Source organism: Triturus cristatus, chromosome 9 (genome assembly GCF_964204655.1).
Source record: "Triturus cristatus chromosome 9, aTriCri1.1, whole genome shotgun sequence".
Taxonomy (NCBI): Eukaryota; Metazoa; Chordata; class Amphibia; order Caudata; family Salamandridae; genus Triturus; species Triturus cristatus.
The window spans coordinates 99,269,620-99,283,035 of NC_140592.1; the positions used below are offsets into that span (position 1 = coordinate 99,269,620).

The 13,416-nt window shown below is 43.5% G+C and overlaps 1 protein-coding gene across 1 annotated transcript in view; it reads right to left on the reverse strand.

Annotated features, from left to right (window-relative positions):
- Positions 1 to 13,416, reverse strand: part of GRM7 (glutamate metabotropic receptor 7) — a 1,767,328-nt gene that overhangs the window by 976,814 nt on the left and 777,098 nt on the right. Inside the window, exon 4 of the mRNA XM_085624503.1 lies at positions 12,126 to 12,280. Coding sequence (XP_085480629.1) covers positions 12,126 to 12,280 — 155 coding nt within the window. The remainder of the gene's footprint in view (positions 1 to 12,125; positions 12,281 to 13,416) is intronic.

A 13,416-nucleotide genomic window follows, 5' to 3' on the forward strand; every position in this document is an offset into this window, starting at 1 on the left:
CCATTACACAGCTCAGGGTGGATAATTCCAATGCACAGCCCTCTGTTGTACAACACTCTGGACCACAATCTCTCTTTCTTTTTCTGTTTTACAAAGCCCTAGGTCGGGGTAATCCATCACATACATATTCAACCATTACATCACACCTGTTATAACTATGTTGCTTCATCACCTTGGCTACTAATCACACCTCCTCTGTGAACTCATTCAATGCAGTGAGTGCGATGCCCTCAATTTCCCTTAAGCCTCTTTGCCACTCTTTCAGGCAACCAGCATTCATTCCTGCTTTTAGAAGGCTCAACATCTCTGCAGTTAAGTGCCAGCATATGCTAAGCTAGCCCCATTCCCAATGCCAGAAATTGCCCAAACCTTTATTTGTGACAACTAATGTTCCAAGACGCACAACAGTGGAAATGCCAGTAAATCCTAGACCCAAAAGTCAGCCAGATGTTTCACAACACTTCTACAAATTTCTTCAGTCCTAGGACACCTCAATCACATACAGAAAAAGTTGTTTTCTCCTCTGCACAATTCAGTACTCATCTCCTTAAACAAAAAGGCCAACTTGTGCCCTGGCTGTCCAGTTTCTCAAAGAAAAATGTTAGATCATCACATAGCAAATGATGCCATATTGTGCATGGCAAGTTCTGGTCTCCACCATGCCTGCGTCCGGGGAGCGGCCTGTGACTCGCTCGCGCTCTTAAAGAGGCAGCAAATTAAAAAGTAATTACCATGAAACTGCTTTCTCCTTGGTCCTCGTTTTGCATTATGCAAATGTAATGTGACCTTATCCATTTAGCATAATTAATCAACATCAATAATCGCGATGAAAAGTCAAAGCGGCAGAGTGATTTTGATTTAAGCGATTTGCCTGGTTCGTGTAATGGCGCTCCCAGTTCCCCTCAGAGACGGAGACATAGTTATACCAGCTCCACAGGTGATGTCGGGCTGTTGACGAGCTAATTGCTGTTTCAGCCAGGGGCAGCTTCTTATGCAAATTTTCAGAGGAGGTTGTCTAAAGTTAGCAATCGCTTCAGACATATTTGGATGAGCAGCAGAGAAGCCAGCTGACATCCTCAAAGGTGATGAGCAGAGCCTCTGGGTGCAGATTTCTGATTCTTTCAAAAGTGAGAAGAACTCTTGGGGCTGATGTCAAGTGCACCCTTCATTCTTTCTGCAGTTGTGTCTTCAGTGCTGCAGCTGCTGGCATTGTACTGAGACACTGATTTACATTTCAGGAAGGAATTACACGATTTAGAGAATGCTAGATGTTTTCCTACAATACTCCATAACTGCAGTTAGAAGAGTAAATTAGCCTTATCTGAACGACACCACAGGAAGTTCTGTTTTCCTCAAATATTCTGGACCTAAATTTAAAATAGAAAATTAGTTTTGCTGGCATCTGCTGCCCATCAGAGGGTAGAAATAAAACAATGCTTAAATTCCTCATCCGAATATGCCTTGTTTATGCATGAGAATCCAGAGATTACAGTATTGGCACACGTGCAGTCTTTAATTTGGGAAGAAGATACCCTGTCCTATAATTTATAAGGCCAACGATGAGGAGGAAAGGCATCACTGAAGGGTTCTAGACTCGAGAAGTGACGAATGAGTTATCATCTACTGAAATGCACAAAACCTGTGCCCCAAGTGTGAGTGTGACTCCATTGAAGTGCATTAGACAGACAACATGTGCGTAGTAATGAGAGAGATCCCATGGAAGGCAATGAAGTAACCTGTGATATGGAGAAACAGGGTGTCGTCTCATGAGTCCATTGGAGGTGCCTGCGGGTCAATGAGGAGACAACCACTTTTGAGCTGTTTCTGACTTTAAATGGTCTCGGATATGTCTCTATTGGTAGTGAATCAAGTGAAACTGGTTGCTTTGCTTTGGGTCCCATAGACAAGAAACAGGCAGTATGATATGTTATTCCTAGTAAGTGCGGATGGTCAATGAAGGCCCATGAAGGTATTTCGGGGGGGAAAAATAGGAAAAAAACCAAGGAGTTATACTAGTTCAGCTCACAAATTGGATATGCATTTGCCCAGAAAACAAGCATGTAGATGTAGAATTACAGTTTTGCTAGAAGGAGAGTTATCTCTATTCTTTGTGTCCTCATACATCATTTATCTCACACAGTACTCATCTCATTAGCCGTCCAGTGACCTCCTCGTCCTCTTTTGTAGTGGCTACTCCAAAGTTCGTGGCCCAGATCCCAGAAACACCGGCTTCGGATATCCCATAAAAATAACATTTTGAAAGGTGTTATAGACATCAAATGTACCACTATTTCTAGCTACCTTCAGATGTCAAAACACATTAAAACTAATGGTGGCATATAACACTCATCCCACAAAGCAATTGTGTTGTATGGTGCTCACAGTCACATCTACAAATATGCAAACCTGCAAAATCTACTCAGTAAATCGAGTTTACACTAAACATTTCACCCAAAGACATATATACAAACTAAAGTCAAGTCCATTGCTCACAATTCATAATCCTGAAGCAAACGGCTAACCTTCAAAACTGACATTTTCCATCTGAAATAATATGGGTTTCCAATAGCAAAGCAAACAATTATATAGGAACCCACAGAATATTGCCATGCGAGTTTCCTATCAGGCACAAGTGTAGATTAAAGATGACAGAGAAATGTCCAGGTGCATGTGTGTACAGAGTAGGTAGCTCCTTGAGGGCTGGATCAATGCTGCATTTTCAGAAATTCTCATTCAAGACATATTTTCGACAGCAATTCTAGATGAAATTCCTTTACAAAGCCAGTGGTTATCATGATGCTGATACTGTCGTAGTACATCACCTTTACTAATGTACAGGAAATATTTATTTTGAGAACATTGTTTTAGGGTAAAGTTTAAACATCAAGTAAAGTTTGAATGCACTAGAGCCACATACAGAGATATCCCAGTGGGGAGGGCCCTTTTCAAGTGTCTGGCTTTCAGGCATAATTTCCGCACCCATGGAAGTATTAATACTGAGAGATACAGTGAGTTTGGGTGTGAGAAATTACCACTCTATGCAGGTTACATTCTGAGGTTTACCACAGAGTTGGGAAATTCCAAGACTGATTCACTCAATAAGTCTAAATGCTTCTCCAGGTTTTCAACTGCAGATTTCGGCTAGGTAGGTGACACACCTCAGTTCTGCAGTGTTTCTGCAGATCTCATGAATCTGATAGGGCTGGTGTGGGAAACTGGGTTTCTAATTGATTGGGTAAATAGCTTTCACAAGCAAAAATCACAATCTGTGTTAGTGGGTACCACAAACGTCACTAAATTAGCCTGTGCTTAACCCTCAGGTAGCTTGGCAAAAAAGCAGTCAGGCTTAATGTTAGACCTGTCAGCCTTAGAGTGGTCTTCCCCAAAATGTTTTGCTTACTTACCTCCACTTTTTACTGATTTCATTTTTGTTGGCCTTAGGACTCTGTGCACATAGTACTGCTACCAGTGCCAACGTCCTTGTGCTCACTCCTCTAAGTGTTGTTTGATTAGCTTACACCTGATTGGCATATTTAATTTACTTATAAGTTACTTGTAGAGTGGAATACCATATAACTAGGCCCTGTAAATTAAATGCTACTAGTGGGCCTGTAGCTCTTATTACGCCACTCCCCTAAGCACTTTAAAACATGTCATGTGCCTGCCAGTGCAGCCTGAATGCAGTTTCGCACTGCCAATTTAACCTGGCAATATAACCCACTTGATAAGCCTCCAACTCTCCTTTTATTGCATACAAGTTGTCTCTAAGGTAGGCCCTAGGTAGGCCATAGGGCAGGGTGCACTGTAATTAAAAGGTTGGACATGTACTTTTAAGGTTTACATGTCCTGGTAGTGAAAATCTCCAAATTTGCTTTTCACTACTGTGAGGCCTACCTGTACCATAGGATAACATTGGGTTACCTTACTACATTTAATAAGTGCTAACTTTTGATTAGGATCAGGTGGGCAGTTCATGTTTGGTATCCATGAAATTCTAATGAAAAATCCTCTTTAATGGTAAAGTCGGATTTTAATCACAATTCTGAAAACACCACTTTTAGAAAGTTAACATTTTCCTACCCGTAGTTCTTATGTACCTACAGCCTGTGTTGGGACACATGACTGGGTGTAACTGACAGTTGGACTTTGTGACTTCCTCCCAGTCACACCATAGAGCAGAGGTCTTCAAACTGTGGGGCGCGACCCCCAGGGGGGTTGTGGAGTCCTAGGAAGGAGGTCGCAGATTCCCCAGCTTCACTTGTCCCTGCAAAAAGACCGCCGTCCTGGGACAGCTAATTGAGATCGTTATCAGCTGCTTGCCTGAATGAAAGGCAAATGTGCCTTATCTGTTCATCTGCAAGTGTAAAGGATGCATAGGAGCAGTCCTGGTGCATTGTGAAGACAAAGATGTGTGTTTTTTGAGTGGAAATGCAAAGAGTTAACATCTGGGCTGGGAAGTTCTTGCTTTTAATTTTAACTGCATTTAAACTGCCCTTAGTGCCCCTAAAGAGGTGCTGAAGGGACAGTTATGTAAAACTATGCTCTGGTATTACTAAAACCTACATTTTGAAAGCACCATTTTATTGTAAAACTATTCGCACGTTTTGCAGCATTCTACCTTACCCTGTGTGTAATGCAAGTTTAAAAAGTTGACTTACATATTCACAGTGCTTTCAGTCACAGGCTGTAACTTTGTAGCACTAAAAATACTCATCACTATTCTCCACTGCACCAATGCAGTGGTTCTCTGGTTACACACAGACCTCTGCAGTGCCTTAACTAATATAGGTTTCATAATGTACTACAGTACCCACTGAGAAATAACTTTTTTTATTTATTTTTCAATTACGCTGCCCATTATTTTATATGTAGATACCTGAAGGTGAAAGACCTAAAAAACGTATAGAATATTTTGGGCCTATTTATGAGAGGCTTGCATCGCCAGAGCATCACTTTTTTTGATGCTTCGGTACCACAAGCATCTCAACCATTCCTATGAGGCAGAGCAAAGTCACCCTTATTCTGCATCAAGGAGGTGTTCCATGGGCGTTGCTTGGGGTTCCCATGGATTTTGATGCTGACCCATATTTATAAAATCATGTTAACCTGGGGCAGCTCCAAAACCTGACGACTCTCCAGTGGAGGTGTAACGAGGAGAAATGTTTTCATCTCTCCTCGTTTTTTCCTCCTTATATGTGTGCTGAATTCTGCAGCTCACATAAAAATAGGAAAACGCCCCTCAGGATTGTTTTGGTGAAGGAAGGTGCCTCTTCCCGTACAAAAACAATCCTGCCTACGTTGGTGCTAGGCAGCAATTTGTGAAGGGAAAAGGACTGGAATGCACCGTGTTTCATAAATACGGTGCATTCCTGCCCTTTACCATTGGCATAGGACAGCGCCGCAGGAAGACTTGCAGCACTGCCCTAAGCCAATTCCACATAAATGAGGCCCACGGTAAAAAATATTTGCTGTGGTAATTGGGGGCTGTTAGAAATGGGGTCTCTAGTTGGCAATGGTTTGCACCTTTGTCCAAGTAGAGGCCCTTCCTTCTAATCAGGGTAAGAGGGATGCACTACTGAAATAACCCCTGCTCACCCCCTCGGTAGCCTGGCACAAGCAGTCAGGCTTATTTCAGAGGCAGTGTGTAAAGGATTTACACATAACCAACAGTAATACAGTGAAAACACTACAAAAGGACACCACACCAGTCTAGAAAAATATCCAATACTTTATATATTTATAACAAGACCAAAACAATAAAAATCCAACATACAGTACTTAAAAATATGCACTTTGGGGAGCTGGCATCGGTCGGTCCGGACTGCGGTGTGGGATGGGGCAGTGTGCCGCAAGACTTAAGAGCAGTGCCCCCAAGCCATTGTGCTGTCACGGTTGTCGAAGTCAGCAACGGCGTCAGTGAGACCAGGGCGGCGAAGTGAAGCGAGACGGTGCGGAGTGTGGTGCCCACAGGTCACGGTGCAAGCAGCAGCTCGGCGGCCGTTGTCAGTGAGACCAGGCTTGCGGTGCGAGATGCAGTGGTACCCTCTGCAGTGCCTTCAGGACATGGAGCCAGCGGTGGAGTGGGTGATGGAGTCGGTTGCTTTACCCCCTCTGTGGCAACCGAAACCACAGTTCCAGGGGCGGTACCCAGATGTCATTGAGGGTCGAGGTGGTCCCTGAGAATTCAGAACAGTAGGCAAGCTCTACTTCAAACCCTTGGAGATACTCAGCAACAAGTAAATACAGTTCAGTCCATTCCTTTCACTGCCCAAGGCAGAAGCAGCAACTGCAGGCCAAACCAACAAAGCAACAACACAGCAAAGTTGCAGTACTCGTCGTGGCAGTTCTTCCAGCTCTTCTTCTTGGCAGGTTCCTTGATTCCAGCAAGTTCTAAAGTTCTGGGGTCTGAACCCCAATATTTATACTCAGTTTCTCTTTGTGCGTTTGGGCAAAGAGTGCCTGTGCCCAGCCCTAACCACTTCCATCCTCTCTGGCCCAGCTTCCTGGCAGGAGGTAGAGACAGCATTGTCCAAGGCAGACCAGGCCCATTCAGGTGCAAGGAAATCTCCTCGCACTACTATAAAAACAGCCCAGGTCTATTCAGCCCAGTCTTGACTCATCCAGGAAAGGCAGGACACACCTTGACCCCCCCAGCGGCTGTCTGATGAGAATGCACATCACCAGTCCCTGTCACTCCAAAGCAAGACACTCAATCCACAAACCCAGCAGAGGCACACAGGATGGCTAAGCAAGAAAATACCTACTTTCTAAAAGTGGTATTTCAAACACAGAACATTTAAATCATCTTTACTAAAAGATGCATTTTTATATTCTGAGTTCAAGCATACTAAGCCACATTTCCCTATCTTGTCCCAATGGGAAGATATGCTTCTAAGATTTTATAAGTAAACTCCCATTCTATCCTATGGGACGGATAGCCTTTCCATAGTAAAAAATGAAACACACTGTAATTAACTACCAGGACATGTCACACACCAGTACGTGTCCTACCTTTAATATACACGGCACCCTGCTCACAGGGGTACCTTGGGATTACCTTAGGGGTGACTTACAGGTAAGAAGAGTGAAGATTAGGGACTGGCAAGTGGGTGCACTTGCCAGGTCAACATGGCAGTTACAAACAGTGCAGACACTGCAGTGACAGGTCTGATAACCCTTTTCAGGCTGCATGGGTGAGTGGCACAGTCAGTATTCAGGCCCACCAGCAGCATTTGATTTACAGGCTCTGGCACCCTCAGTGCACTTTACTAGGGACTTAATAGTAAGTTAAACATGCCAATCATGGAAACACCAATACAATTTACAATAGGAGCTCTTGCACTTTAACACTGAACAGCAGTGAGAAGGTGCGCAGAGACACTGAACCAGCAAAAACAAAACTAGGAGGTCAGAAAGGATAAAACAGGGGAAACATACCAAAAGACCCCAGATCTAACAGGGGCATTTATTGTTGTCGATAGATGTTGATGATGAGGAGAACCAGTTTCTAGAAAGTTTTGTCAGAAGGGGTCCTTACGCCTATAAAGGTTTGACAAGGGGAGCTCGACATCAAAAAGTTTGAAGACCACTGCCAATAGGGGATTACGTGTTCATGAATGGGCCAGCTGCTAGCAGGATTGGGGGGCGGAGCTGAGCACAGTCCACTTGCAACTGAATAGGCTGTGCTCTGCCTTCACTTCACACGAAGGACATATCACCTCCACATTGTCACTGCAGCCAGCTTGGAACCAGGGCATCAGAGTCAGGACATGCACTTCAAAGAGACTTTCTAGAAGCTTATCCCACCTTCCAGAGGAAGGACATAAGTTATAAAAATACGTCCCTCAGACCCACTCTTCAGTTCACTAGTAGACCTGTGGAAGGTCTCTCATAGAACTGACTGCTGTGCAAACTGCACTACTGCTTTGCTGTACCTTGAAGGACTGCTGTGTTGGCTGGAGTGTGCTTTGAACCCTCAGAGGATAGCCCTGCTGTGAAGACCTGCATCCAGGTCCAAAGGTAAATGTTGATCAGGCCCAATCCACTTCTCTTATCTGATCCATGCTGCATCTCAGTTGGCCATATTGTTTTACCTTGACCCTGTCTTGCACAACTAGATGTCCGCGATTGGTGCTTTGATCTTCTAGACATCTGGTTTGGGAAAGTTCCTTCCATCCCCTGTCCAGGCTCCAAGCAGTCTAGAGTGACGATAGCCTGGTGTCAAGTCCCTTTGTGAGTGTGCTGGAGGCAGCCCTTTGAAATGTAAGTTGGGCAGGGGACAGCTCTGCCCCAACCATCCTGGCAGGAATGGGCCAGCCTGCAAACAGTTAGTCCCCCTTTGTCTTACTGTCTAGGGTGAATACACAAAGGCCAACTGCCAAGCTATGTACTGTAATGTGCCCCAGAAAACAGCAGCATGCACCAAATGGTTAGGACTAGAGGATGCAAACATTCTAAAAGTGGAATTTTCAGAAGTGTGACTTTATCTCTGACTGTACCATTAAATAGGGTTTTAAATTACAATTAATTTGAGTTTAAGTGTGAACATGATTTTCCTATATACTCCCAAACCTAAGATATCAGTTAGTATGCTTTTCACTACCAGGACATGTAAAACATAAACCCACATGTCCTACATTTTAAATACAATGCACCCTACCCTATAAACCTTTAGGGCCTGCTTTAGGGGAGACTAACATTTAGTAAAAAGGAAGGTTTCGGCATGGCAACAGGTTTATTTGGCCAAGTGAAAATGGCAGTTTAAAACTGAACTACAGGCTGCAGTGGCGGGCCTGAGACTAGCTTTAAAGTGCTACTTTAGTAGGTGGCACAATGAGTGCTGCAGGCCCACTAGTAGCATTTAATTTAAAAGTCCTGGGTACCACCTTACTGGTTACTTATATGTAAATTAAATGTGCCAATTGAGTGTAAGCTGATTTCGCCAGGTTTAAAGGAGAGAGCACAAACATGTGAGCTCTGGTTAGCAGTGGTAAAGTGCGCAGAGTCTCAAGGCCAACAAAAATTAATTTGAAAACAGGCGGTGTGAACACAAAAAGTTTGAGAGACAGCCACTCACGGGTGTGAAGTCTAACTGCTGGTTACTGGTTCCAAAGGAATTAAGTGGACACCAATAATTGGGGCCACAGCTGTGTAACATGTGCCATGAGGGGATGAGGACTAGTACATCGTGTTTAATTTGCCAAAGTGCTGAACTGATGAAAGCTCAAACAAATATGGCAACCACTTAGTTCAGGCTAATTATAGGGTAAAAGAGGAATTGGTAAGGAATGTAACAAATTACAAAGTGATTTTTTTGCACCATCATGTGGTTAAACTGTTTGCACAAACTCACAAATCTCAGTCCAGTATCTTAGTTGAACAGCACTCCTGTATGTAAGAGCATTTGCTTGGACCTTCCATCCATGGGCTCTTTCCTGAAGCAGCGGGAAAAATCCATTACAACGCGGTCATTACATTGCAATGCCTTTACAACGCAAGTGCCTTTACATCGCATGGCATTACAACGCATGGCATTACAACGCATGCCATTACAATGCATGTCATCACAACGCACTGTAAGGTAAGTAATGGAGAATTTTAAGTTTTAGGATGGGTATGGGTTTAGGGGTAGTTGGTAATAGTATTTTTTACCCCTACACTATCCGACACTTTCCCTACTGTTGCACTCACTGGAGGGGGAATAGTAAAATTTACCCATCCGCTATCCAACACTTTCCCTATAGTTGCACTAATTGGAGTGGGAATAGTAATTTTTACCCCTACACTATCTAACACTTTCCCTACTGATGCACTCACTGGAGTGGGAATAGTAATTTTTACCCCAACGCTATCCAACACTTTCCCTACTGTTGCACTCACTGTAGGAGAATAGTAAGTTTTACCCCTACGCTATCCAACACTTACCCTACTGTCACACTAACAGTATTAGGCGTTGTAATGTAATGCATTGTGATGTAATGCATTGAAATGGAATGTGTTGTTATGGTAGTCTTAAAAAATGCGTTGTAATGGTATGCGTTGTAAAATCATGCGATGTAATGGTAGTTGCGATGTAAAAACTGCGTTGTAAAAGCATGCGTTGTAATGGCTTGCATTGTAACGTCATATATTCGAAGCAGCCCATGTGCAGGGGTCTCAACAGGGACCAAAACAATCCTTTGCAGTGGAGGACTGGGTAGAGCGCGAGGACTCCCCCTGGAGTAGCAGAGCGCTATTAAGTACCCATTTCATTACATTCTGCGCCACAGTGGGCACCAGTGATGCCAACAACACGGAGCCACAGAAGAGGAACTGTCAGAAATGCACCCATCCGCAAAGCGGTACATTGAGCTTCCTGCAAACATGCCTCCATCATCAATCAATGGCGCGGGCACTGTGTCACTCACAGCTGCTTCACATTGCATGACAAAAAGATGACATTCAAAAGTGTCTGCTCTGATGTGCGCGCTTTCTAATTTAGGAAGTGAAAGCTCCGGCGACACCAAAGGCCAATGAACGAGAGTGGGAGTCTTTTATCATCTGAGGAAGCTCGCAGAAGGTGTCTGTCAGAGGCAGCGAGAATGCTGCAATGCAATTAACAGGACTTCCCAGTTGTCGCTATCTAAGTGCAAATTCAAGAGGAGAAGAAAGCAGCGGGTCGTTTGGTAATTTCACAGCATTGAAAAGTCTGCGAGCTCCTATTGCAAGGAGGACACAGCGTGGCTGAGTTCATTCTCTGAGAGCCATCTCGATCAAAGGGTCCGTGGTTGCTACTTTAATGTCCAGGCAGTCAAGGGGTTAACACATTGTTGCTGCCATAAGGATGCACACACATGCAAACATGATACAGATATGCTGCTAACTTGGTATTTCTTAAGCATGCACCCTATCAAAACACCTGTTAGTGTAACATGCCACTTGCCAGTCGACAGCATGTGCCCCACTGAACACTTTTTAATGTAACATACCTCAGTATGCATCAGACAAAAGCATGAGCCCTATCAAACATCTGTTAATGTAACATACCTCAGTATGCATCAGACAACAGCATGCGCCCTATCAAACATCTGTTAATGTAACATACCTCAGTATGCATCAGACAAAAGCATGAGCCCTATCAAACATCTGTTAATGTAACATATCTCAGTATGCACCAGACAACCGCATGCACCCTGTCAAACACCTGTTAGTGTAACATGCCACAGTACGCTTAGATAAAATCATGCACCCTGTCAAACACCTGTTAGTGTAACATGCCACAGTACACTTAGACAAAAGCATGTACCCTGTTAAACTCCTGTTGGTGTAAAATGCCACAGTATGCATCAGACCAAAAGCATGCACCCTATCAAACATCTATTTGTGTAACAAGCAACAGCATGTGTTAGACAAAACCCTTCACACACACAACAGACACATTGACTAGCATAGCAGAAATACATCACTTAGGAGATTACTTGAATCATACCAAGCTTTGCTGAAATATAAAGCTATCTGGCGACTAGAATACCCAACAGTGCACTAGGTGCCTTACATATATGAAGATGTGCTGGGCAATGGACACAATTATTGAAAAAGAAGATATCTAAACAGCCTTAAAAAACCACTGGCCTTCGTGTTCAAATCTGCAACTTGATAAGTGCCTTGTTCCAAGTTTGGCAAGGAGGGAGCTCTGCCATAATTGGCCGAGATCCCACCAGACAATCTTGAGGCTCTCCTATCTCATTAGAGTTGGGACAATGCGGTGGCGCGTCAACTGGCTTGCACGTCTGTACATTCTTAAACTGGTGGTCTGGAATCCACGGGCAACCAGGGCAAAGCAGTAAGGTCCCCACCCTATTGAGGACAAGACAACAATTAATCACTGGATTTGGCTGCCCGGCACCGTCAATTGCCAAGCGAGGAATGCCAATCTCAGACCGTGAAGACAAACAAGGACAAGGTCTGAGCCCTGTGTGAAATCGTCCAGGGGATCGTATTCTATAAAACATGGACACTGAGTAGTGCTCCATAAGGTCCCTAATTAACCAACAACTAAGCGGATCCTAACTTTTGAGGCAAATCCAATATCTTCGCCATAACATTGACAGACTCAGTCAATTTACATTTCACAATGATGTCCTTACCTTCTATCGTTGCTCTCTTTGGGAGAATAGTGATGGCCCCCTCCGCTACTTCCTCGTGCTGGTTCACAATGTTGACCTTGGAGCCCCAGCTGTCCGATGCAACCCACACAAAATGACCCACTAGATCCGCTCTCTTCGCTGCTGCCAAGACTTGCCTGTTGGAGGAAGCATACCAAACAGGAGTAAATCCACCAGCCAGACTAGAAACCAAGTTCAATCAACCGGTGCCATTCAGAGAAGCAGAAACCAGAGAGACGCGCAGGCAGAAAGCCACAAAGATGGTATTGAGAATATTATGAACCCCCCTAGAACAGGTGTGAAGGAAAATTTGGGGAGGTGTGTGGCAGCAAACCTGCCAGAGTTGGGGTGTGATAGGCAAAGAATCATACAGAATTTAACTGGGCAGAGCCATGACCAAGTGAAATGAAAGATTAAAACTGAAGAAACAAGGAATAATAATATACAATAACAGTCCACAACAAATGGGAGACAAAATTGTTGACGTTCTCTTACTCTCAGTGACATCATCTAATTCTATGGACATGGTCATGTGCTGTAGAGTTAATACAATAACTAACGATATCAATAAAATATCTTGGTTGGCTCTACTAATTTAAATTGCAATGAAAATTTGGATAACTAGATATTTGAGAGGGAACTGAGCTCATTCCATTAAGCACGAGAATGTTTTTTCTTTTGGCAGAGTGCAAGACTTCCACTGGCAGGTTGATGAGGGGTGGAGAAATGGCTTGGCTCACACAACATACTGGGGAACCATCCAGTGGCAAGCCAAAACTCTTTAAAAGCATCTTACCTAATTATTGAGGGTCTAAGTTCATAAATAGCTCTCAACAACTTACAGGGGATGTGCAAGGATACAACTCACACAGCATTACAGTATAAAAACAATCACAAATGATCGGGTGAAAGCAGTCATAAAATAAAATGTTAATTATCCAGTGATTGCAAAATGTTTCAATTGAGTAAAAACTATAAAGGGAAAGTGGAGAAATGTTAGTCGAGTAAGTGAGTGTGAGCCGTCATTAACATGAATAAGCTGGTCTCATCACTGAATAATAATATTAACACGGAAACAAGAACAAGCATTGGCAAAGTAAATAAGTCTTACTTTGACTGCCAGCCTTTTGGCTTTGGCAATGCTTGTTTTAATTCGCAATAGTTTTTGTAAATCTTTATTTTTGAGGCATTGTGAGGCTCTCACCAATATTAAAAAAAAGTACACAAAAGTTAAAAAAAATGTTTGTTAGCCTTGTAAAGTACAACTTGCCAT